This window comes from Prinia subflava, chromosome 11 (genome assembly GCF_021018805.1).
Source record: "Prinia subflava isolate CZ2003 ecotype Zambia chromosome 11, Cam_Psub_1.2, whole genome shotgun sequence".
Taxonomy (NCBI): domain Eukaryota; kingdom Metazoa; phylum Chordata; class Aves; order Passeriformes; family Cisticolidae; genus Prinia; species Prinia subflava.
The window spans coordinates 16,211,120-16,234,746 of NC_086257.1; the positions used below are offsets into that span (position 1 = coordinate 16,211,120).

General features: G+C 47.9%; 3 protein-coding genes across 3 annotated transcripts in view; all 3 read left to right on the forward strand.

The window, feature by feature from the left end:
- Positions 1-35: 35 nt before the first annotated feature.
- Positions 36-3,790, forward strand: RPL35A (ribosomal protein L35a). The gene is made up of 5 exons (XM_063407831.1): positions 36-149; positions 499-541; positions 1,775-1,927; positions 2,736-2,880; positions 3,733-3,790. The coding sequence occupies exons 2-5, from the start codon at positions 531-533 to the stop codon at positions 3,754-3,756; spliced, it is 333 nt and encodes a 110-aa protein (XP_063263901.1). The 5' UTR covers positions 36-149; positions 499-530; the 3' UTR covers positions 3,757-3,790.
- A 5,164-nt stretch (positions 3,791-8,954) lies between these two features.
- Positions 8,955-13,959, forward strand: C11H2orf72 (chromosome 11 C2orf72 homolog). Its single transcript, XM_063407853.1, has 3 exons — positions 8,955-9,572; positions 12,024-12,140; positions 13,384-13,959. The coding sequence occupies exons 1-3, from the start codon at positions 9,008-9,010 to the stop codon at positions 13,473-13,475; spliced, it is 774 nt and encodes a 257-aa protein (XP_063263923.1). The 5' UTR covers positions 8,955-9,007; the 3' UTR covers positions 13,476-13,959.
- Positions 13,960-16,386: 2,427 nt separating this feature from the next.
- The window catches only part of PSMD1 (proteasome 26S subunit, non-ATPase 1), a 64,482-nt gene continuing 57,241 nt past the window's right edge, over positions 16,387-23,627 (forward strand). Inside the window, exons 1-7 of the mRNA XM_063407851.1 lie at positions 16,387-16,487; positions 18,561-18,604; positions 19,110-19,183; positions 19,430-19,599; positions 20,432-20,637; positions 21,884-22,027; positions 22,770-22,996. Coding sequence (XP_063263921.1) covers positions 16,472-16,487; positions 18,561-18,604; positions 19,110-19,183; positions 19,430-19,599; positions 20,432-20,637; positions 21,884-22,027; positions 22,770-22,996 — 881 coding nt within the window. The 5' untranslated portion in view covers positions 16,387-16,471. The remainder of the gene's footprint in view (positions 16,488-18,560; positions 18,605-19,109; positions 19,184-19,429; positions 19,600-20,431; positions 20,638-21,883; positions 22,028-22,769; positions 22,997-23,627) is intronic.

A 23,627-nucleotide genomic window follows, 5' to 3' on the forward strand; every position in this document is an offset into this window, starting at 1 on the left:
CGGACGGGCGGCGCGGGGCCGCCGGGCCGCCCTCATCGCTCGCGCCGCTCCCTCAGGCAGCGCGGGCCGCCCGCTCGGGTCCTGCCCGCGCGCTTCCCGGAAGTCAGCCAGGCGCGGGTCTCTTTCGCCGCCATCTTGGGGCGCCGGGGGTGAGGCGGAGCGGGGCTGCGGGCCGGGAGCGGGGCTGGGGGTTGCTGCCCGCGCTGCGGGGCCGCCGGCGGGCGCGGGGCTCCTGAGGCGCGGCGGATGGCGCGGTCTGGGGCGGGGACGAGGCGGGATGGCGCCGATGCGGCGCGGATGACCCCAGTCGCGGGTTTGGGGCCCTCGGCTGGAGCGGGGCTGAGGCGGCTGCGCTGCGGGGGAGCGGAGGGTCCCGGGGCTCGGGGTGGCTCCCGGGGCTCGGGGTGGCTCCCGGGTAGTCCCCGGGTGTTCGGGATCCCTCTCGCCCAACTGGGCGGAGATGCCGGCCCGAGGCTCATGGCTGTGTGTCGTTTCCAGGCCTGCCGGGACCGGGTCTGCGAGAGGACACCATGGCCGGGAGGTGAGTGAGTGGCTCTCGGCTCGGTGCTGTAACGCTGCTGAAACATTCCTGAGGGTTTGTTGAAGCAGTAGGCAATGAGCAGCGTTCCTCTGCCCGGTGTCGTGTTGGGCCCTGTTGAACGCGCACAGTTGTGTGTCCCTGTTCTGATGTGTCTAGAGCTGGTTGTAATTGCTGTTACGATGCGCCACGCTCTCCTTGGCCTGTCAATAAATATCAATGTAAAATTTATGGGTTTGTTAGCGCAGTGTTTGTGACTCTCCAATGTACAGTGGAGCTTTGACATGCACTGTTTCCTTGAGTAAAGGAAGCCACGTGGTTTTCCCATGGGTAAATTTCCTGTTGTGCCACCGAATTTTCTTAAGGATGTAGGGATTTGGTTTGTAAGTGGAGGGATTAAATCGGAACACTCTGGAGTTGCCTGGAGAAGCTGTGGCTGTCCCATCCCTGGAATTGTTCAAGGCCGAGCTGGATGGGGCTCTGAGCAACCTGATCTAGTGTGAGGTGTCCCTGCCCATGGCAGGGCCGTCAGAACTGGATTGTCTTTTTAAGTTTCTTCCAACCCAAATCATTCGTTGGTTCTATGAATCTCAGCTTTATGTCTAACTGTTTATCTCTGGAGTTGATGTCCTGTTACACGTGCGGCGTGTAGAACTGGATATCTCAGTTGGATCCTGCTGCATCCCGGGGCAGATGCTGGATGCCCTTGGACCAGATGTGCTGTCCACTCATGTGGGACAAGTCTTATAATGACTGCACATGGGCAGTGCAGGCAGGACTTTGTTCTGAAGAATTGCTGGGGTGTGTGTGTAATTTCTGTGTCCGGTGGATGTCAGGTGTTACCCTGCTGTTAAATCCTTTGAGGCTACAAGTCAGGGGTAGTTCATACCTTCTGTAGCAGTTACTGCAACACAGGAGACCTCCTGTAGTGTGTAGAAAAAAAGCAGTGTTTACCTATCAGTGTTAGTAGACATTTGGAAGCAATATTTGCTAATGCTGAAGCATTTGAAACTCAGTATGAAGCAAAAAATGCAACATTCTCATAAATACTTCGTGTTCATACTCAGCTTTCCTCTGTTCATTGAACGTATTTGCAGTGATTTGTAAAAGTCAGCAATTTCCTCTGCTAATTTCTACAGGTGTGGAATTAGTTTCTGCTGAAACAGCCTGTGATTTGTTTTTACTTTTGTTACTTTGGAGTGAGTTATAATCTGCAGATGTTTTCTGTGTCTTTAGGCTGTGGTGCAAGGCCATTTTTGCTGGCTACAAACGTGGCCTCCGAAACCAGCGGGAGCACACGGCCCTTCTGAAAATTGAAGGTGTTTATGCCCGCCAGGAGACAGACTTCTACCTGGGCAAGAGGTGTGCCTATGTGTACAAAGCTAAAAAGTAAGTGATGCTTTATTCTTGTGCTGAATTAGCCAATTCCTGTATCAGCTTTTGCAAATGCTAGGAGATAATGATATTTGATAGAGAGCAAGTGCAGTGGGAAACAAGTGTTGCCTAAGATTGACAAAAACTGAAGGTGGGGTGATGGAGTAAATTGAGGTGGGCGAATTTGTGTTAAATGCTATGAACTGTTGAGTTACTTAAATGGTAAAGTGATTTTGTGAAGGCTGGATGAATTTGTATCCTGGATTTTGTGTGCCCATGTCTGAGTGCTGTCTGTCAGTTCTGCTCTGCTGCCATTGCTACACACCTTGCACACCTTGGGAACAGCTGCTTATTATTTGCATTTGCATTTTTTTTTTCCTTGAGTGCTGTTGTTAGAGTTCAGAATTGCCTTGAATAAAATTGATCAGACTGATAACTTCACCACCAATTGGCAATTTCTGCCATTTATCCCAATGGCCTATTCTTCTCATGCCTTCAGTGTGTCTGGAGAAATAAGGTGTTGGCAATTTCATATTGTTGATTTTTCAGTTTAATCATATTAGCAAAAGTGTTTTCCAAATTTTTGAGCTCTGTAAGCCGTTAACAGTTGTCTGGTGGAACTTCTGGTAAATTACAAGCTGTAATTACCATTCAGAAAGGTACAGTGAAAATGCCAGGCCTGGAAAATTTCACAAGTAAATAAAAGCGGGCATTGGTCTAGTTAAAGATGGCTATGGAGCTGAATTATTTAGGTGTATTAGAGGGATCACATTGTCACTGCTGTGAGTGCCCTGCTCAGCTGTTCCTTGCCTCCTTTCCCCAGCAACACAGTGACCCCCGGAGGCAAACCCAACAGGACCCGCGTGATCTGGGGGAAGGTGACGCGCGCCCATGGGAACAGTGGCATGGTTCGGGCCAAGTTCCGCTCCAACCTTCCTGCCAAGGCCATTGGACACAGAATCCGGGTGGTAAGTGGCTGTGGTTTAGCAGCAAAATATTTATTGGCAGCTTTTGGGGTGTCTTTTAGTTCCACATAGTATGAGGGAACATTTGAACTCTGGTTTTGTTCTGTTGCTGTTGGGTGTTCAGCATGGCTCGGTGACTGTTCCTTTTGGAGCCTAGAGAGGCTTTTTCCTGGCTTCCTGTGCTGAGGAGCTTTGTCTCATTGTGAGGGGTTTGTGTGCTTGCTCAGGTTGTCTGGAAAGGCTCTTCTTCAAGTTCCAGAAATCAGCTCCTTTCTAAAGCTGCCTTGATTTCTTTTCCACCAATCTGTTCTATGTATTTTTGCACCTTTCTACTCCTCTACCTGTTTTGATTTTTCTCTTACCTCCCAAATGTTTTAACTGAGGGCGGTGCTGTCCTGTCATGGCCACTCCCACCTGCTCCCACAGTTTGCATTTTAGTCACAGGACATTAGTGGGACTGTCCCTTTAGGTCTCTCACCCAGAGCTGTGATGTAATATTTTCTTAGTGATGTCAAAAGGAGTACAAGAGGGTTGCAGTTCTTTCTTTCTGTCACTCTCTTGTACCTTAAAAAAAGCACAGTAGGAGCAGCACAGGTAATTCCTGAAATCCAGAGCCATGGGAACTCTTGTTGGTGCACAGGAGGGCTGGCTGCCACGGAGTCTGTACCAGCAGCACAGTGCTTTGGCAAGTTACTGAACCTGCTGTTGGGCTTTTCCATTCTCACACCTCTTCTGTATAAACTGGGGATTGCTCTTAGAGCAGTTGAAGAGATTCGTGGTCTAGATTGTAACTGCAAAACTCGTGTTTGAATACAAGATTTCTAACATGTTTCTGTCTGGTTTTGTGTTTTACAGATGCTGTATCCATCTAGGATCTAAATTTTTATTGAAAATAAATGGAGAATGTGTTTAACTTTCGTATCTTTCTGGTTTTATTGCCTCCACTGATTTTGAGAGACTTCTTTCTTGGTAACATATCAGAGTTGACAGCACAGAGACACTAAATCCTCACAGGTGCAAAGGCTCTCTCACATCTCACAGTAGTAATTCTGGTAGAATCACAGATAATGAGCCCATGTGTACCTGGGCAGCACATGTGCCCATAGTGTCTGCCCTGTGTAAATTATTTAAACACCTTTTTGTTGCATGGCTCTGTGGTGCCCAAGTGTTAACACCGTTTTCTCAGCCAGCCTTATCCCAGCATGTCATGCAGGGCACTGAGCATCTTTGCAGCCCTTCCATAGTTCTTTTAGGTTTGCTGAACAATAAGGTGGTGAAAAATGAATTTACAGTCTTGAAGTGCAAGGCTCTAAGTTTATCTCTGAAAATCCCCCCAGATACTGGGTAGTTAAAGGGAGGTTTGAGGCAGGTACAGTTGTCATGGTTGGTGCTGATGTCACAGTCCCAAAATGACTTGTGGATACTTTGTGAGGGCAGCTCCACCTAACACCAAGTAGTTCCATCATTTTCAGTGCATCCCTAGTTGGTCAGGCAGGTGAGTCTGTTGGCTCAACTACACCTCGAGCCCACTCCAGTGCAGCCCCTCCTTCTCAGGGCATGAGAGTTTCCCTCTCCCTGCCTGGCCCTGCTGCCAGTGTGTGTCAGGGAGCCCTCCGAGCTGTTGGCTTTGCACATCTGCAGTGGGCTGGTATTTCACAGCTAATTCTCTTCTGAAAGAGGTGGAGTAGCTGTATGTGCAGAATACATTGTTGGGTAAATCAAAACTTTGAATTGGAATTTAAAAACTTGACCCAACTACTCAGCTCAGGTATAAAAAGTATTTGGCTGCTCTAAGCCTGCTGCTGCTGTGCATCACAGCAGGAGAGCCTTTCCCCATGGAAAATGCATTTTTTAGCATAAGGAGAGAAATTGCAGCCTATGGGATATTGGGCCAGGTCAGGTAGGGCTTTTAGTCTTCCACAACTACCAATAGGTTGGACACATTGGATTCAAGGAAGGATTGATGGGATTTCCAGCTTTAGGCATTACAGAGGAAGGAGGAGGAAATGTAGTGAGCAAGGTGGACTGTAACAACAGGTTTGTAGGCCTGTGGTCACAATCACATAGTTGGGTTTTGCTGATGACAAGGTAGTAAGTCCTTTTGAGTTTGATACAAGATGCCCAAAAGTGTGTAATCATCCCTTCTCTCTCCCCTGTCACCTCCTTCTATTGTACCAGACTGCCAAGGTACAAAGCCTTTTTCCGGTAGGTCCAACCCCAAATAGCACATGGCTGCAATTTGTGAATCTCTGTATCAAAACCTCTTTTTTCACGTTCATTTAGTCCTACCCAACCCAGTGTTGGCTGCTCAGAGCAGCAGGTGTTGCCTGTTTTGAGCCTGTGCTGTGCAATTGCCTTTGTTACTTCCGTTCCTTTCCCCAGCAGCACAGTAAACTGACGTGTGAGAGGAAGCTATGGCCTCAAAGGAGCCTGCCTCTTTTGTGGACAGAACCACCTGGGATTTTCTCAACCTACTGGACATGCTGGGGAGCCGGAACGGGCGGGTGGGTGTGATGGAGGTGGACCATGCTGACTCCAGAGCTCCCTCATTGCTGGTGGATTTTACCCGGGACCTGTGTGGCACAGGGGACATCAAGCACAAACCACAGCAGGCAGAGAATGAGGGAAAGGAAGAGGAGGACCTGGTTCCTCCACATCTGATTTTTATGCTATGGCAAGCCAGTGTGTTGAGAAGGCTCATGCAGTGGGATCACCTGGAGGAGGCTGTCCGGGATGTGAGGAACCTCCTCCCCTGCCTGCCAGATGTGCTGGTGCTTGTGATGATCCGTCCTGACTCCCAGGAACAGCTGGAGCAGTCAGTGAGAGCGCTGAGGAGAATGCAATGCGTGCTGGATGGGGCCCTGCAACTGACTGTGGAGACTGCAATTTACAGCCCAGGCCAGCCTGGAGGTGTCCTGGAGGCAAAGAGAGCTGCCTGTAGGGCACTGAGAGAAGCCTTGAACTGCCATGAAGGTAACCGGGTAGCACAGCTAAACACAGGGGTGAGGGACACAAAAGCATGCCCAGGGCAGTGAGAGGGACAGTGTATATGGAAGTGGTGCTTGTCAACTGGATTCAGATACAAGAGGGAAGACAAGACAAGCTGCACCCTGCAGGCAATGAGCCAGAAATGAGAATGGAGGTTTACATGCTGGGATGGGGATGGACAATGTGTCCAAGCCAAGCGTGTTCCCTCTTCCAAGTCAGATGGTGTTGGCTCTTCCTTGCCCAAAACACACAGGGCAGTGGAAATGCTGCTCAGTGTAAGAGCTGCAGTTCTGACTCCCTGCTGGAGCTTTCTGTGACGATGTTAACTACTCCACAGCCTCACTGACACCGAGTTCTTCATTGGAGGGATGTGCCAACCTTTTTGGGTGGCCACAGGCCTTAGCTTTGAAAGGATGATGCCAGGTGTTCTGCTATCATTTGCGTTTCTTCCCCTAGAAGTCGACTCCCAGGAGCCATTTGTTATTTCGCTCCCGGAGCTCAGATACTGCCGAGTTCTGCCTGAATGTAGGCAAGAGAAGGTATCAAAGACAGATGGAGAATGAATTCCCTTGGGCAGCAGAATCTGCCAGGTTGGTTTTAGCACTGTCCTGCTGGATGTCTCTTTGCAGAACGCTTCCTTCCTGGTGACTTGCTTGTCTGCCCAGGCCTTCTGTATGGATGAGGTTCAGTGTGTGGCTGCTGCCAGAAGGGGACACTGCAGCCTCAGCATTGCCCTGTCCTTGCCACAAAGCTTGGAGTTCTTTGCTGCATTGGCTGAACAATCTGCTCAGGGAAACTTTTATCAAAAATCATTGAGTTTCTGCTTTGCATTAAATGCCATGCTTGATTATCAAAATGTCCCTAAGAAAACTCAGCAGAGAAGGAATCAGAGCAGGCCAGAAGCCTCTAGATTTTAAACTATCCCAAAACTGAAACAGTGAGAGAAACTCAAGACTAAGGCCTCAGACCACGTTTTCCCAGGAGAACCTGGATGCAGGAGCCCTTGGTACATGGTTCTCATCAGGAACAAAGCTCCTGAAACTCCCCAGGGCTCTTTGTAGCAGGGAGTTGACCTTACATACAAGCGGGTACACATCCAGCAGATTGAGTTTCTGGGATAGGTTATTTTGGATGGGAGGAACTGTAGGAACAGTAGAATATTTTGAAGTCAAATTACGTAATAGCTTAACTAATTTCTCATCCTCTCTGGGCATGACTTTTTTTGTATCAGGAGTTTATATGTATTTTTTCTCTGGTGTTTTTTTTGTAGATCTTTTGTCATCTAAGATCTTCATTATCATCAAAAGAAGGATTAAAAACCTGAATATTTATCTCATTTCTCTGTGTCTCTGTGTATCTATAAGCTTTTGCAGTCTTATATCTAAGAATGCAAAACTTGCTGAAGCTGCAGGTTTGTGCAGTATGGTACAGAAGGAGTGGGATTTGAGAGCGGTACAGATCCTGTAAACCAATCTTTGTCAGAGAAAGGATTCTCCATGTTATTTTTCAGATATGGATTCTTTCCAGATCCTTAAGGATGTGCCCTGTAGCATACCAGAAGGGCCCCTTTGTGGCCTCTTTCAGGGCTGGCAAATCAGATCCACACTGATCTACTCTGCTCATTCCAGCAACTCCAGAGAAGCTGATGGATCTGCCCTTTGCCTTATAAAAGGGAGCAGTTCTGAGAACCTGGGAGCTTGGCCATGCCAAGAAGGGACTTTGTGAGAAGGAAGTAGGAGAATGCATGAGGGAGGGTTAGGGAGGCAGGAGGGGCTGTGTCTGTGTGCAATGGTCCCAACTGTTTGCCCCAGCTTGGTGAGGTCTGACGTGATTTTTTAAGACGTACTGAAAAAGGTAAGTGCAGAAAATCTGGACTGCTGGTGTCAAAGGCATGTGTGTACTGAGAAAGAATGGAGACTGGTGGCTGTGAACAGCTAGTCTTGGGTCCTGTTTTCAAACCAAAGGCAAGAATCCAGCTGAGGACAGCCAGAAAAAAGGCCAGAAGAGGCAGCTTGGTCCTTGGGTCTGATTTCATACTCATTGCCTCTTCTTTAACATCTTCCAGTGGTCAGCTATGGGCATATGTAAAGAATGTGATGACACTCATTTAGGACTGTCCACAGTGATTCTTTACAACTGTGACTGTCAGATGGATGTTTGATGGAGTGTCAGGTCTTCTAAATACATCTGTGTTTTTGCTCAGATTCCTGACAGGGCTCTGAAGATATTTTGTGGGGGACTACAAATGCTGCTGAGCTCATGACTGCCTCTGAACTCTGAGTTGTACCTCTTTAAGTAACACAAAGGGAGCTGTATGTGTTAGATCTTACCCCTGTTAATCAGTAAAGAAATGTAAACAAGGTTGTTTGGGTATTGTGGGTGACATTCACCTTTCCAACCAGCCTCTGCTGGCGGTGTTGCGTGTGTACCCAAAATCAACGAAAGAGCTGCAGTGGCCATGAAGAACAGCTCCACATGGTCCCAAATACTAGTTTTTAGTGGCTGTGCTGGCAGTTTGAACATTGAGGCTACTGCAGAGAAGTAGCCAGTGGTGTACCTGAGTTAGGAAGAAAAGTCCAAGTTTTTCTAAACCTGCTCTGCAATAATTATCTTCATAAATCTGGGGAAATGCCACCTAGAAAGGCAACTTCCCAATGCCTGAGGCATCTTGGCATCTCTAGGCAAGTCACTGGCACAGTGCTGCTCTGGAAGAGCTCTGAGAGGTGCTGTAATGGTCCGCACGTCAGTCAGGCTTTAACCAGTACCACGACACCACAGGCTGTGCTGGCAGCTCATGAGGGGTTTAAACACTCTGTGGATCTTGTGGCAGTTTTCCGGAGAGTTTCCCAGGGTTTCTGGGGACCAGCACACGTTCCTGTCCCCTCCTGCTGCTGACACAACTCATGATGCTGATTACACCCTGGGCTTTTGTCCACAGGACCACGAACAGGATTCTGAACAGCGGGCTTGTGCGGGTCCCGGGACAGATCTGGAAGCAGGGGGCGTTCCTTGATACCCTCTCGCCCCGCTACCCCGGGTGTTGCTTTGCGCGGGGCCGGGGTTGGTGCTCGGGGCTGGTGCCGAGTGGCGGGGCGGGTGCGGGCCAGTGGGCGGTGCGGAGCCAGGGCCAGGGCCGGGGAACATGTGGGTGCGGGCCGGACAGGGAGCACGGCGGGGGATGGCGGCGGCGGACCTGCAGGAGCTGCGGGCGCTGGTGGAGCGGGCCGGCGGCCGGCAGGCAGTGCTGCTGGTGGCCGAGGTGGTGGAGGGGGCCCCGGCGGCGCCCGCGCTCGCCGCCTTCGCCCGCGACCTCCTGGGAGACGAGGCGCCGAGCGCACCGTGCCCGGGGCCGGTGCCGGGGTACCGGGCGAGGCGGGCGGCCGGCGGCGGCCGGCGGGCGCTGCGAGCGCGGCTGCTGCTGGTGCTGTGCGGCGGCGGCGCGGCGCGGGGCCGCGGGGCGCGGACCCGCCTGCGGGAGGTGGTGCGGGACGTGCGAGGCCGCCTGCCCGCGGGGCCGCCGCCCGCCGTCGTGGGCGTCCTGCTGCCCGGCGGGGACGGAGAGGACGCGGCGGTGCTGGAAGCGGCGCTGCGGCGGCAATTCCCGGCGCCCGGCACGGTGCAGGCGGCCCGGTACAGCCCGGGCAGCCCCGGCGACTGCCGCGCCGCCGCCTGCCGCGCCCTGCGGGCCGCCCTGCAGCACGCCGCAGGTACCGGGGTCGGGGGACCCCTTCCTCCCTCTTTCCCTTCCTCCCTCCTTCCCTTCCTCCCTCCCTCACCCAGGGCCCGGTTATTACAGTGGGATTTGCTCCATTTTCTTGTGTGATCTTTCCCTTCCCAGTGGGATCTACCCCATCCTAATGGGTTCTGATCTCTCCTCGTGGGATTTCCCCTGCAATGGGGTCAGGCTTTTCCCATTAGTATCTGACCATTCCTTATGGGATCTTCTCTCTACCCAACAGATTTTCCCATTGGGATTTGACCACTCACTACTGATGGGATCTTTACACATGCACAATCCTCACTGCCTTTCCCCAGTGAAATCTCTTTCATGCTGGTGGGATCAGAGCCTTTCCAATGGGATCTGCCTGGATGAGGTTCTCAGACCTGGCAGCCAGGGTGGACAAACTTCCCAGCAGTTTGGGAAACACTAGAGTAGCTCATGGATAACAGGGATGTGGCAACTGACAGCTGTGACATTGTGGCCATCCATGACACGGTGGCCTGCCATGCTTATTGGATGTGTGTTCTTAGGAGAAGCAGGACTGGGATGTGGCCTGTGCTGTAGGGTGCCTGAAGGACCTGACCTTCCTGCAGGAGGAAGATGCTTGATCTGATTTTGCATAATGAATAAGTAACAACAGCAAGCTGTTGTTTGGATGTAAAATCATATGTCAGGGTGAGGATGGCAGCATGAAAGCTGGGTGTCAGCAGGCCTGAGGAACAGCATCTGCCCTGGGTGATGGGCAGTTGGGCAGACTCTGCTCTCACAGCTGCCACATAAAACCCTTTAATCTCTGGCACTGCTTGTCTTGGGCTGTTTCCCTTTCCTCCTCCCTTCTTTCATTTTTTCCCACTTTTACCTTGCTCCCCAGGATTTCCAAGGGCTTGGGTGTTCTGCTGTCTAGCTGGCTTTACCTCGAGGTGTCCTGGCACTTGCCTTCAGCACCACAGGGTTGACAGTGTTTCCTGGGATCCCTGGGACATGGGGATGATTGGCTGCAGTTCAGGTGCTCCTTTCTATCAGCTCAGCTCAGAATCTTGGATCTGAATGTTTAGGAACTTTGAAGTGGCTGGTGGGTGAGGGCACAGGTCTGTCTTCTGCCACCTCTCTACTGAGGCACACACAATACTCTTTCCAGCTTCTCTCCTTTCACATGCTTTTGTCTTCCTCACATTGTTCCTGCTGCAAGAATTTCTGGTGTGCTTCCAGACACCAGTGAATCCTCCACTTCTGGTCACAGCAGTCTGGTGGGACAGCAGCTGCAGAGGCAGAAAAGCATCTCTGCATACCTTTTTCTGCCTTGGCACTTTGCTGGTGCTTGGCTCAGTATATGAATTTTTGTGGCTGGCTGTGGAGAACGAGGAGCAGGAGGAGTTAGATCAGGTATTTCAGCCTGTTTGTGTGTGCTCATTCACTTCTGATGCTCTGCCTGGTGCTCTGAGTCATGTAAGTGTCCCAGGACCTGTGTCTGTAATGAGGACTCTCATCACCTTCAGGGTTCAACCTTAGGCAGGGACAACTTCTTTCCATGCTTCTGTGAGCTTTGCCTTCCAAAATCTGCACCTGGACAGAGGATCCCAAGCGTAGCTGTGCCTCCAAAGAGCAGTTGAACACTTCAGGCAGTGCACCCCAGGCAGTGCACTGGGGTTTTTTTGTTTGTTGACTGCCAGAAAGACACTGAGCCCTTTAGTGTTGCAATGGCTCGATAAACTGAAGGACACTGAAGTGGTTTATCGTTTGTTATCTGATTAGGAGGTGAAAGGCTGGATGATATTTCAGTGGGGATGCTGAACTGCTGCTGTTGGAGACCATGTAAAATATGCTGCTGTAGTATTTTACAGGCTGCTGTAGTGCTTTACTAAAATGGCTTGAAAGTCTGTAGTAACTTTGTTGTCTTCTAGAATAATTACCATACATTGACCACATGCTCTCTGCAATTTGCAAGCAGTCACAGCTGCAGTTTTCAGTGTGCTGGTGTAAGACAGTCCTGCAGGTCTCCATGGGAGGGAGGAATTGCTGAATAAAGCAGGCAGCAGTAAACAGGTTGATGTGGTAGAAGCTGTGTGACAATGCAAAAGGAAAACCTCCTCCTTCTGTGGGAATTCTGTGTCAGTGCCCAGCCTTGCCACGTGTGCCAGCTGAGCTCCTGCCAGGTTTCTTTTGCTCACTCTCAGCTGCCACATCCAGGCTGGTTTTGGCAGTGAGGTGGCAAAGTAAAAACTGACACCAGGGACAAATTTCCAGGGTAGTACAAAGGTTTCAGCCAAAAATATGGATTGCCAGGAGTTGATCTGTGCTTTCCAGTGGTGGGATTTTGGACCAGACCTGATTTTGTTGCTAGGACCTGGTTTTGTTGCAAGGCTCATGGAGGGAGAGGTGAAGAAGCAGCAGGGCTGACCTGCTACCCATCTGAACTCATCTTCTCTGGTTTATTCAGAAGACATGAAAGACAGGGAGAGGTGGAGGCTCCCATCCTTCCTGCAGTGCATTTCTTGGAACCAGACGAGCTGGAGAAAAGATTACAAAGCAAAAGCTGAAAACAACATTCATGAAGGTATGCCCAGCTCCCTCCCTTATACTCTGCTGTGACTGTCAGAAGTTCCTCATGATGCCCTTGAGGTTCTGGTGCCCAAACCCCTTGCTGGTAGCCTCTTCCAGCCATTTCCAGCTCTGCTGTTGACCTTGCTTTCCTGACTGTGGTTTAGCCCAAACCTGAAGACAACCAGCATACGTGTCTGATCTGTTGCCATCTCCTTGTTTTCTGAACTTTTGCTTGTATAAACAAAACCACGCCGAGTCTGGTGATAAATACACCCCTGGCAGGACTACTGAACTCAGCTGCATTTTGTTTGAATGTCTGGAAGCAGAACTACTCTCTGTCTAAGCAATGAATTGGAAGCACCCTGATATTATGTGATGTTTTCTGCAAACATGTGTGAAAGGAGTGTTCCCAAACCATTTGCTTTTGGGGCTGGCAGAGAGAAAGGAGAGGGCCGTGGGCTCCTTGGTTCTAAAGGAAATTGTTCAGGTAACACATAGTACAGCATTCAACCTTTGTGCATGGTTGGCACTTTGGCTTGCACTTCCCAGCAGTGATTTTCTTTATGCAGGAGGCTACAGCGTTTGTGGTGTGGAGATCCAGATTGTAGTATGAAACATGAAGAGGAGGGAAAACTCCTTCCCTGTAAATAGAATAGAATAGAATAGAATAGAATAGAATAGAATAGAATAGAATAGAATAGAACAGAATATTTGAATATTTTCACTTCAAAGGAACCTACAATAATAATCTAGTCCAACTGCCTGACCACTTCAGGCCTGACCAGATTTTAAAAGGTGTTTTTAAGGGCCTTGTCCAAATGCCTCTTAAATATATCAAATACTTAAAGAGCACAAGAGTCAGACAAACAACTGAAATTAATGCCCAGTTTATGCAGCTTTGAGACATGTGAGACATACGAGACTTGTGAGACCCACTCTCCATGGTCAGAAAACTGAAGTGCCTGATCTTGCTGTCAGTGGTGGGCAGGAACCTGTGGCCATGCAACTTGTTTTGGGGTTACTGAGACTTCAGGAGGCCAGGAGCTGGGCCCTGCGCTCCTTTGCTCTTTTTGCTGGAGCAATGTTGAGTTTGTAAAACAAAATCAAAAGCAGTTTTGAAAAAAAATCACCTGTGTTGAGGCTGTGAGTATATATCAATAGCTTCAGCCCATGCTTTCTTTCCATTTTAAGTTGCATTTTCTGGGAGGAGGGGTTTTCCATTCAGGTCTGCCTTGACCTCTCTCTGCTCCCTGCAGATGACCTGCAGGACCCTGAGGAAGAAGTGGCTCTGGCCAGCCTTTCCCCCAACGGAAACTGTGAAGAAGCTGCTGGAGGCGCAGGCACCTAGAGCTGCTGGGCATCCCACACAGTCCACATCCCAGATCTGCCCAGGGGATTTGGAGCAGTGGAGGAGGAGCTGGTGCAGGTGCTCTCCTCCAAGGACCACAGCTCCAGGGAAAAGCTGCTTGGCTGAACTCATCAGGGTCTTTTGTAGCTGCCACCAGCCCTGGGGGTCTGTGCCAGAGCCATTCCCTCCTGTGCCCTGCTGCCCTGGGGCACCTGGAGCTGCTGCTGGACACTGGGCTTCTGAGAAGCCCTTTGGGGATGTACCCCACATCCTGGACAAAATGACATTGGCATATGAAATGCAGCCACCTGTTTGAAGAATTAGAAATGTTTTCTAATTCTGAGCAAAGTTCCCTGCTGAGCTTGCTGGGGCTGGCCTCCCTGGCAGACTGATTCTGCTGCCTTGTTTTCCTGTTTTATTAGTGCTCTGAAGTTCCCACCCTCCTTGTGATTAAAAAAGTAAAAAAAAAAAAAAAAAAAGACAAGTAACACAGTTGCTTGGAGACTGCAGTGGGTCTAAATGTGAACTCTTGGATCTACCAGCTACTGAAAAGGCTTGCGTGTAACAGTGTAACATGAAGATGCAGTAACAGCCCAGCCTGAGTGGCAAGAATAACATGAAAGGTACTGATGGTACTGGCATCCAGATCAGAGTGGGGTCTGGGAGCAGGATCCGTCCCTCTGGCTTGTCCTGGTGCTCCCAGGTTACCTGAGGGATGCCTGGATTGGAGGGGTGGCAGGTGGGCACCAAGGTGTGGCTGGTGCTAGATGGGGCTACAGGACAGGGCCTGGGACATCTCCACAGGCATGGTGGCACATCTTGGAGGTGGCCTGCAGCACAACAAGATGTGGCTGTTTCATAAATAAACATATAAAAATTATCTAAGTAGTTCCAAAGGGCTGCCTGTAGCCTGTGGGGCAACACAACTAACTAGAAATCTTTGGTTTACAAAGAATATTACACTAATGCCAAGAATATATTTTAAATTCTTTATGCAACATAAAAGAGGTCTTGTTTTATTTTGAGCACAAGATTGGGGCTGCTTTTCCTTTAGGAGTTTCCTCCAGCTCAGATTAGAAATTTCAACCTGCCTACCTCTACTTTGATTTAATTGCCAAAGTGCATCCTCTGTGCATGTCTGTCCTCTCTCTGGCTCCCTGTTCCCCACTGGCAGCAGAAGTGTCTGGAGTCCTGCAGCTCTGGCCAGCACTTCCCTCCAGCAGTTTGCCTTTGGCATCCCTCCAGCTCTGACCAGGAACTGCTCTGCAGAGGGCACTGACCCACTCTTCTTCCAGCCTCCAGGATTTCTGTAGGATTTCTGTGCTTATGACCTGTAGAAAATACAAATGTAACCATTGACTTGGTGTGGGTGGCTGTAGTACCGGCCCTGAGTTTCAGCACTGAGCACTCAGTGCATCTTGGTGAGATAAAGGTTCCTTCCTGCTCCATCCCTGCAGTCCAGGTCGCTGTGCTGGTCTGTATTTCCCAGTAAAGCCCTTGGTTAGGTGGGGCAAGCAGGACTCACCAGTAGGAATCTTTATTTTCTTGCAGCATTCAGCATTTGCTGCTAGGAATTCTCCAATGAAGAGGGGTATCCAAGAGCACAGACTGGCAGTTAAGCCTCCCTCAGTGCTGCAAATCAGCAGTATTACTTATTTTTAATAATGATTTACTAATTTAATAATTATTTACTGGTAATTTTTGGGTAAATCATGCAAGTTTACCCCTGTAAGAGTCTGGTGGAAGTGGATGAACTGCCCAGGCTTTAGGAGATGTGAGCGAGAATACATTTGACCAAAAGTATTGTTTTTCTTTGATTAAGGAATAAAAGTGACTTGAATTACTTTTCTTTTCTCTTTTCACTATCTGTGCACTTGGAGGTGTAAGCAGATAGTTTTATATGTTTAATTGATTGAATAATTTAAGGACACTATTACGTGCTTGTTGAATAAAGACATTTGATTTCCCAATTGGAACGTGCTCATTTGTTCGCCATGGCGTTTTACTTAAAGTAGCATTAGGCATAGCTTAATTCATATTTATCTTGGCTTGAAAAAGCTGGATAGTGGGGTGGAACAGAAGTGACCCCAGTGTCTGATATGCTGAAGATGAGCAGAACTGAGTGCAGCCCTGGTGGGGCAATGGAGAAGGCTGGAGATCTTCCAATGGTCCAGGAGTGGAGCAGCCCCTCTTGGCACTGTGGGTAGGGGGTCTGATGAGCTTTCATTAGTAACTTCCATTAATAACTTTCACTAACTGATACCATTATGCATCCTCAAGGAATTCAAGTCCTTCATAGGGTATTTCTTCCTATTCAGTAGAAACAAGGAGAAATGAATGCTGCCGAGGTCTGGGCACTTTGGTAGCACCGTTGCTCCTCAGCCGGGCTTTCCCTGGTGCAAATCCACCAGCCTGGGTATCCCATCTGTTTTGTGCAGCAGAGGCGACCGGCAAGAGGTGTTAAACCCATGGGACAAAATCGCTGATCCTTGCACTACCATGGGACACGCTGTGCCCCTGAAGATGTCCCTCCACTGCGGGCGGCATGCCCTGGCAGGGGAAGCAGCCGCTTTTCTGGGCACGGCACAAATGCGGGCACCGCCAGTCACCCGTGGGGAGCTCACAGCTGCGGCCCCGCGGCCCCGCCAGCCCAGGCAGTGCTGTGGGGTTTGCGGGAGGCCGTGAGGAGCCCGTGGGGGGTGTGGGGGCCCCCGAGTGGCCCGCGGGAATGGCGCCGTGTCCGTGAGAGGCCGCGGACGTCACAAGGCCCCCGGCGCAGGGCTGCCCGCCTCCTGCCTGCCTCTCCGCCGTCCCGCGCAGGCGATCTCGCGGGCACCTTTCCCCTCAGCGCAGAGCCGCCGGAAGGGGCCTTTGGCGGCACTTCCGGGCCGGGCAGCGGCGGCGGAACCGCGGTTGGGCCGGACCGGACCCGACCCGACCCCCCCGGACCCTTCGGACCTCCCCGACCCCCCCTCCGAGGGCAGCCCGGCGGCACCATGATCACCTCGGCCGGTGAGGCAGCGGCGCGGGGCGGCGTTGTCCGCCGGGGTTTCGCTGAGTCAGGGCCGTGACTGAGCACCGCCGCGGCTCCGCGGGGCCGCCCCGGTCACCCTCGGACGGCAGAGAGAGCCCTCCCCGGGGCCCGGCGGTCCGGCACGGCCGGCTCTTGAGGCCCGGTGCCGTGCTCGTCTCCTGCCGGTGTCTGACGAGGGCTCCGGTGGCTCTGCGGGGTCCCGCGGTGTGAGCGGAGGGTTCAGCTGCTTCGAGCGAACCCTCGCATTTCGGTGTGAAACCAGAGCGCACTCGGGAGGGGCAGCAGCGGCTTGAGAGGGGCAGCAGGGGCTTGAGAGGGGAAGAGGGAGAGGTTTGGAGTTCAGAAACGCAAATGCCTTGCAGAGGAAACGTCGGTCTGAGGAGTGCCGGATAATGAGGCGTGAGGAGTTGGGTGTTACGCGGTGTTTGTGCATCTGTTGGGGACTTGAAAGTGTAAAAAAAATGTGGAAAGTCTTTGCAGAAACACTCAGGTTAGAAATTAACATGTGGCTGGTTGTGGCTTGGCGAGAGAAACAGTGCAGAGGGTGACAGTGTCCAGGTAGCTTTCTCTTCCTGAACCCTTTGCTTTGTTTAAGTCATTATTTTTAATTGAGGAAAAGTACAAATTAATTTTAGAGGCATTTTAAAGAATATAAAAATGGGAGTGAGGTATGTGGGTGGTGTGTAGGAGTGAGATTATGTTCTCTTGACAGATCAGGTAAATGCAGGAACTTATTTAAAATATTAATATTAATTTTTTTTTAAAAGAGCAAATATTTGGTGCAGAGATGCAGGAAACAGCTGGAAGGAGCTTGAAGTGGGATGACTGCTGAATGTGCCTTCTTTGCCTAGGAGCTACGTTGGTGTTCCTTCAATTCCTGTTACTGATGGATGTGTGTCTAACCTGTTTTTTAAAAACAATACCTGATAATAGAGATTCTGCAACTTCATTAGGCAAAGGAATAAATGTGTCCCTGTGAGATAACTTTTCAGCTCATCAGACCTCATTCTTTGAGGCTTCACTAGAGTTTGGTGTTACTGTTCCTGTTAATATCTGACACAAAGATCAGATTTTTCCCTTCCTGCCGGCAGCTGCCCTGAACTCTGCACCCTTCCCTGGTGTCTGCAGACCAGCCAGTTCCAATCCTCCAGGCACCCTTCAGGAGCTGACTGCCAGAGCTCCTTGTTCTTACTGCCCTGCTTTGCTGGTGACTCAAACGTGGTGCCCAGCACGGGGCACGGGCTCTGGCCAGTGGGAAGGGAAGGTGCCTCATGGATCTGCCAAGACCTGCTCTCACTTACACATCTGTGTGAGGTTTGGGTTCTCTGCCTCCCACTGCGGCCAAATGATGTTATTGGTCATATTTCATCTTAACCCTCTGTTCTGTTCAGGTTCTGTATTTGTACATTTTGGTTTGGACCTGTACATGCTCCTTTTAGCTATATCAAGATCTTTTGGAAGCCCAGTTCAACCCTCCAAAGGCTTGCTGGCCTTTCCTGTTTCATGTGGGTTTTTTCAGATTTAAAGTTGTCAAGCTGTACAACAGATTAAAGATTTAAAGCAGTGAATTGTGTTGGACTTTGATCAGATCATATTCCAGCCCTTTCTGTTGCATCTTTGCAATCTGACAATGAAACCACCTAGCCCTGTTCTTCAGATTCAGCTCCTGTGAACCTCTCAGTCATGTCAGTTAAACAGGATTTCTGTAACTGTACAAATGTTCTTGGACAGGATCAGCAATCAGAAGCATAAAGTTGTGAGATACATCTCCTCTTATCCCTGAGGCCAGTTTCCTTGGCATGGAAAAATTCTTTGTTTTCCCCTAGGAAGGATCACCTTCTATAAATAATGTACCTTTTCAGTTACAAAATCTGAACTATTTTACCTTATATTTAATACAAACTTGAATTTGATCTTTGAAATGTTATCCTGAAGATGTAAAATCAGCATTTCAGAGACAGCTTTCATTCCTAGTCTGTTGGTTTTGAGCTAAATGACAAGCTTGCTTTTGATACAGAGAAACCAAAAGTAACTATCATTTTGTTTTGCAGCTGGAATTATCTCTCTTCTGGATGAAGAAGAGCCACAGCTCAAGGTAAGCTCTTACATCTGAGACCAAACAACAGCAAATGCATTATGTGGAGAGCTTAAAATCATAAAGGAGTAGATCTCAGTAATTTTTGGTTGGACAGCAACAGGTGGACATCAAATTGTATCTAACCTGAAAGCTTAAAAAAAGGGCTTAAATAAATTGTCAGATTGCAAACTTCCTTGTTTTGAGCAAGGAAGCAACCACAGGTTGATTCCATGTGCTACACAAAGGTTGTCACAACAACAGTTTCATCTGTCAGACCCATCAGCCAGTCATTCATCAGAGAGGGGCCATGGAAAAGAATGCTAGAGTTGTCTTACCTGTGAACAGTTATTTATGTGTGAAGAACCTGCAAAGATTAGTGAACGCTTGCAAAGATCTCTTAAAATAGAATTTACTGTTGAAATGGGTCAATGTTCATGATATTCATCCTAGAATGTACTTCATTTTTACTGGGGAAAGGTGGTAAACTCATTTTTAATAGAAATTTTTTTTTTTTTTTGTGTAGGAGTTTGCTCTTCACAAGTTGAATGCTGTTGTCAATGACTTCTGGGCAGAAATCTCTGAGTCAGTGGACAAAATGTAAGAAAAGACATTTAATACTGCTGAAAAAGAACATGAGATATGAAGTGGATGTAGTTCTGGTTTCTTGACAATGGCTAATACAGCATGTAGTTCCATATTTCCTAGGAAGCTCTGATGTTTGTGCATGTGGGGTTGGAGCTGTGGTCCCAAAGATGCAAGTTCAGTCAAGCTTGTACTTGAGTCATGTGGCCTTAAAGAGATGTGAGCATGCAGAGCTGATGCTCTTCTCTCCCTCCTCTGCAGTGAAGTTCTCTATGAGGACGAAGGGTTTCGGAGCCGCCAGTTTGCTGCTCTGGTTGCCTCTAAAGTCTTTTACCACCTGGGAGCCTTTGAGGAATCCCTGAACTACGCGCTGGGAGCTGGTGACCTCTTCAATGTCAATGACAACTCAGAATATGTGGAGACGATCATTGGTAAAGAACTTTTTGTTACAAAGGAAAAGCTCTCGTGTTGTCAAAGCTGCTGTAATTCAGAAATTTTACTTGGATTAGCTTTTTTCTCTGTATTCTTCTTGTTGTCTTCATGTTCATTTAAACCAATGCTGCAGCTAATTTTACCAGTTTGTTTACCAGTTTGTACTTTCTTATATTTTGGGGTTCTATAATGGAACTGACTCGGAGTTCTGGAATTTTTTCCCTATTCTTAACCCTTATTCTGTAGTGAATTCCTCATAAGAAAATTGCTTTGGTTGTTTATTGTCCTTTCTCTCATTTGTGTGCTGATGTTGTTATCAATTTCAGCATGACTGGAAATAAGTCACTGCTAAGTGTAGCTGCACACCTAATTGAGAGGGACAGTTGTGTTTATCCACCCACAACAAGATGGCAAGTCAGCAGTTGACCACAGTTATAATTTTAATGCTTTTTAAAAATCTCATGTGCTGGAGTCACTTGCTTTGTACAGGATATGATGGAGCTGGGCTGGCTTTCAGTCTCCCCAGCTGGTGTTTGCAGTGGGGCTGGGAAGTCTCCTACTGCTGTTTTCTCATTTATTTAACATGACACTGGAACAAAAATCATATCCTTGGTTTAATTTTTAAAATACCTACTTGATTTCAGCTCTAAAATCAGAGTTTGTTAGGAGATAAGTGTTTTCCACTATTATCTGTATATGACTACACAAATGTCAAATTTCCCATCCTGTACTTATTGGTAGAACATGTTCATGTGCATGCTTCACCTGTACAAGACTACAAAAATCTGGGAACTTGACTTTTCCCCCCATATTTATTCATTATCTCTTCAGCAAAATGTATCGACCACTACACCAAGCAGTGCGTGGAGAACGCGGAGCTGCCGGAAGGGGAGAGGAAACCTGTGGATGAGAGGCTAGAAGGGATTGTGAACAAAATGTTCCAGCGGTGCTTGGATGACCACAAGTACAAGCAGGCCATTGGCATCGCTCTGGAGACACGCAGGCTGGACATCTTTGAGAAAACCATCCTTGAGTCGGTATGTGCAAGAGACAGGAGGTGCCTGTAGCTAGGCTTTTCCAGGTATGGATCCAGAAGCCAAGTGCAAGATCCGTGTTGCTGTGGAACTTGCTCTGTTTTGTATGAACAGAACAAAAGAGAAAACTCAGGGGTTTTCAGTTCAGCATGCTCATGGAAAGCAGAGTCACTCAGGACTATCAAGTATAGGAAGATCTCCCCTGTCTTTAGGAAATCCTTGAGCTACAAGGTTATGGGAAAATATTCCCAGGAAGCTTGGCTGTGTGCTCTCTTCTTAAGGTATTCCCTGTCAGCTACTGGTGGAGATCTAATACTGGCATAATGTAAAAACAGCCCTTTTATTTAGTTGTGCCTGTCATCGGCTGTAATTCACTGTGGGAAGGGATCCTTAGGGCTGGGTAAGTGATTTATTAATAGCAAGCAAAAGAAAAAATTCCAGTAGGTGGGTGAGCTGCTCTAATTTTCAGTGACTTTGTGCAGTCTTGGCCTACCCTGACTCCAAGATGGTTCACCTTGGTTTTAAAATCTTTCACTGAGGGTTTAAGGTGAGTCATGTTAGTGGCAGTAAGAGAAGCAGTCATCTGCAGCAGCTCAACAGTTGTGTGCAATCTTGTTATGCTGTAGTATCTCAATCATATGCCAGACACATAGTTTGAAGCCTTTAAATTTTATTGCTTTTCAGTTTACAACTTTTACTCATGTTTGGATGTCTCCCATTTCTCCCATATGTCTCCCATATCGGTATGAGTGATAATCATAAGGCATCCATCTTGCTTTCTTTGTTCTGTTTGTTGTCCTATGCATTTAATAACTTGTCCATTATAAACCCATCATTCTGAATTACCTTTGTGAGGTCTAGTAACCAAATCAGTTTCTCAGACTTGATCTTTTCTTGGTGCCTGGTTTGTTTTGCTGCCATTTTATGTTAGTGCTGTGAATTTCACTGCATTCACTGATTGCTTGAATAAGAAGGGTGAAGGGAAGATAGGTATTGTACTTTTAAGTTAATATTTTCCATGTTTTAACCTCTGAATTAAATATTGGTCTTCTATGATTTTGATAGTGTTTTTTCTTTAAACTGCAGTACACTTGTATATAAGCTTTTCTGAAAATAGAAAAGGAAACTGAAGATTTATATGCATGTTTGGTCTGCTTTTTAAAATAGAAAAAGGATAGCTTTATTTTCCTCTCTTAAGTCCTGTTTCTCTGTCTAAATCCATGCTTGATATCCCTGAATTTTATTTCAGAATGATGTTCCTGGGATGCTGGCCTACAGCTTGAAGCTCTGTATGTCTTTGATGCAGAATAAACAGTTTCGTAATAAAGTCTTGAGAGTTCTAGTTAAAATCTACATGAATCTGGAGAAACCAGACTTCATCAATGTGTGCCAGGTAAAATTTTCAAAGTAATATTTAAAGATAATAAAAAGTTACTCTTCTTTAGGAAAATTTGGTGTGACATCTACCTGTTCTCTGTCTTTGGTTCAGTTAAATGAAATATCTTTTCCTGGTTGCTTGCTTCCAACATATAACAGAGTGAAGCCAACTTGAGAAAGAGATGTAAAGATTGCATATTTGGTCAATTTATAGAGAAAGAAATCCATTCAAAGACAGTTTGAGGACACAGACAACTCTGACAGAATATTTTGAGCCTATGTAGGGAGTATCAGATGGTAGGTTCACAGCTTGGAATTTTATTTATTCCTCGTGAGAACATTCCCAGTGCTTTGGTTTTTTGGTAAGCTGTTGTCTGAAAGTGTTTAGACAACCAGTTTTGAAGATACTCAGATGTTCTCAGATCTTTGCCAGTCTTGGAATGCCACATACACGTGACTCAGTGTTACGCCTGTTTCCTTTCATCTGAGACATCCCTACAGAATGGCTGGTGCTTCTTCAGTGTACTTTTGAAATTTCTGTGTCTAGTAGGACAAGGCTTGTTTTTCTATGAAAACTCTTCTGAGTTTTCTGTTGTCTTTAGTGAAAGAAAGAAAAGCTTTCTTTGAAGATGGTGTTCTGTGGAAGCAGCAGATGAGGGCATTGGAGTGCGTCCTTGAGTAGTGTTGCCTTCTCATTCTGAAGTATCTGATGCCTTCTCTTATTTTTTTTTCTCTCTTCTTCCCTTTCTCCTGCTCAGTGCCTGATATTCCTGGATGACCCACAGGCTGTGAGTGACATCTTGGAAAAATTGGTGAAGGATGATAACCTCCTCATGGCCTACCAAATTTGCTTTGACCTGTATGAAAGTGCAAGCCAGCAGTTCCTGTCTTCTGTCATCCAGAACCTGCGCACGGTCGGAACTCCCATTGCCTCCGTGCCCGGATCCACCAGCACCGGCACTGTCCCCGCATCGGAGAAGGACAGGTGGGGACATTGGCTTGGGAGGTGGTGGAGCTGTTTGGCTCCAGTCCTGCTCTAAGGGAGCCTCATAGTCCATGTGTGGATGCTTTTTACAAGCTAACAAGTTACTCCCTTTATTTAAGTTATAGGTAAGACATGCTATTTGAGCAAAACAAAATTGTGTATTATAAAAATCTTTTTAAAGGGATTTTTCTTTGCAGTTGAGATAAGCACAGAGCAGTTATACTGGGGCTCAGCTAATGAGCAGTAATTCATTAAGCCACAACATGAGTTGCTTGGGAATGCTGATTCTGTGTGGTCTTTGCAGCAACTTGCAGAGCTGAGGAAGGGGAGAGTTCAGGGAAAAAGCTCATCACAGCTACGTGCAAGTTTGGTTTCACATAAGAGCTTGTGGGAAAAGTGAGCTCAGGTGATACTGTGGTGTCAACAGACCCTTTTATACTTGCAGTTCAGAAGAACTACTACAAAACTTCTTTGAGTTTTTAAAAACATGTTCAGTGGTCAGTATCACAGATCTTAACTGCAGGAAGCTGCTGTTAAGAAAAATCTAAGTTGGCACTAACCATTCCATCATCTCTATTTCTTGTTTTGGTGACTTATAGGAGAATTGGCCAATCTATACTAAGGTTGCTGC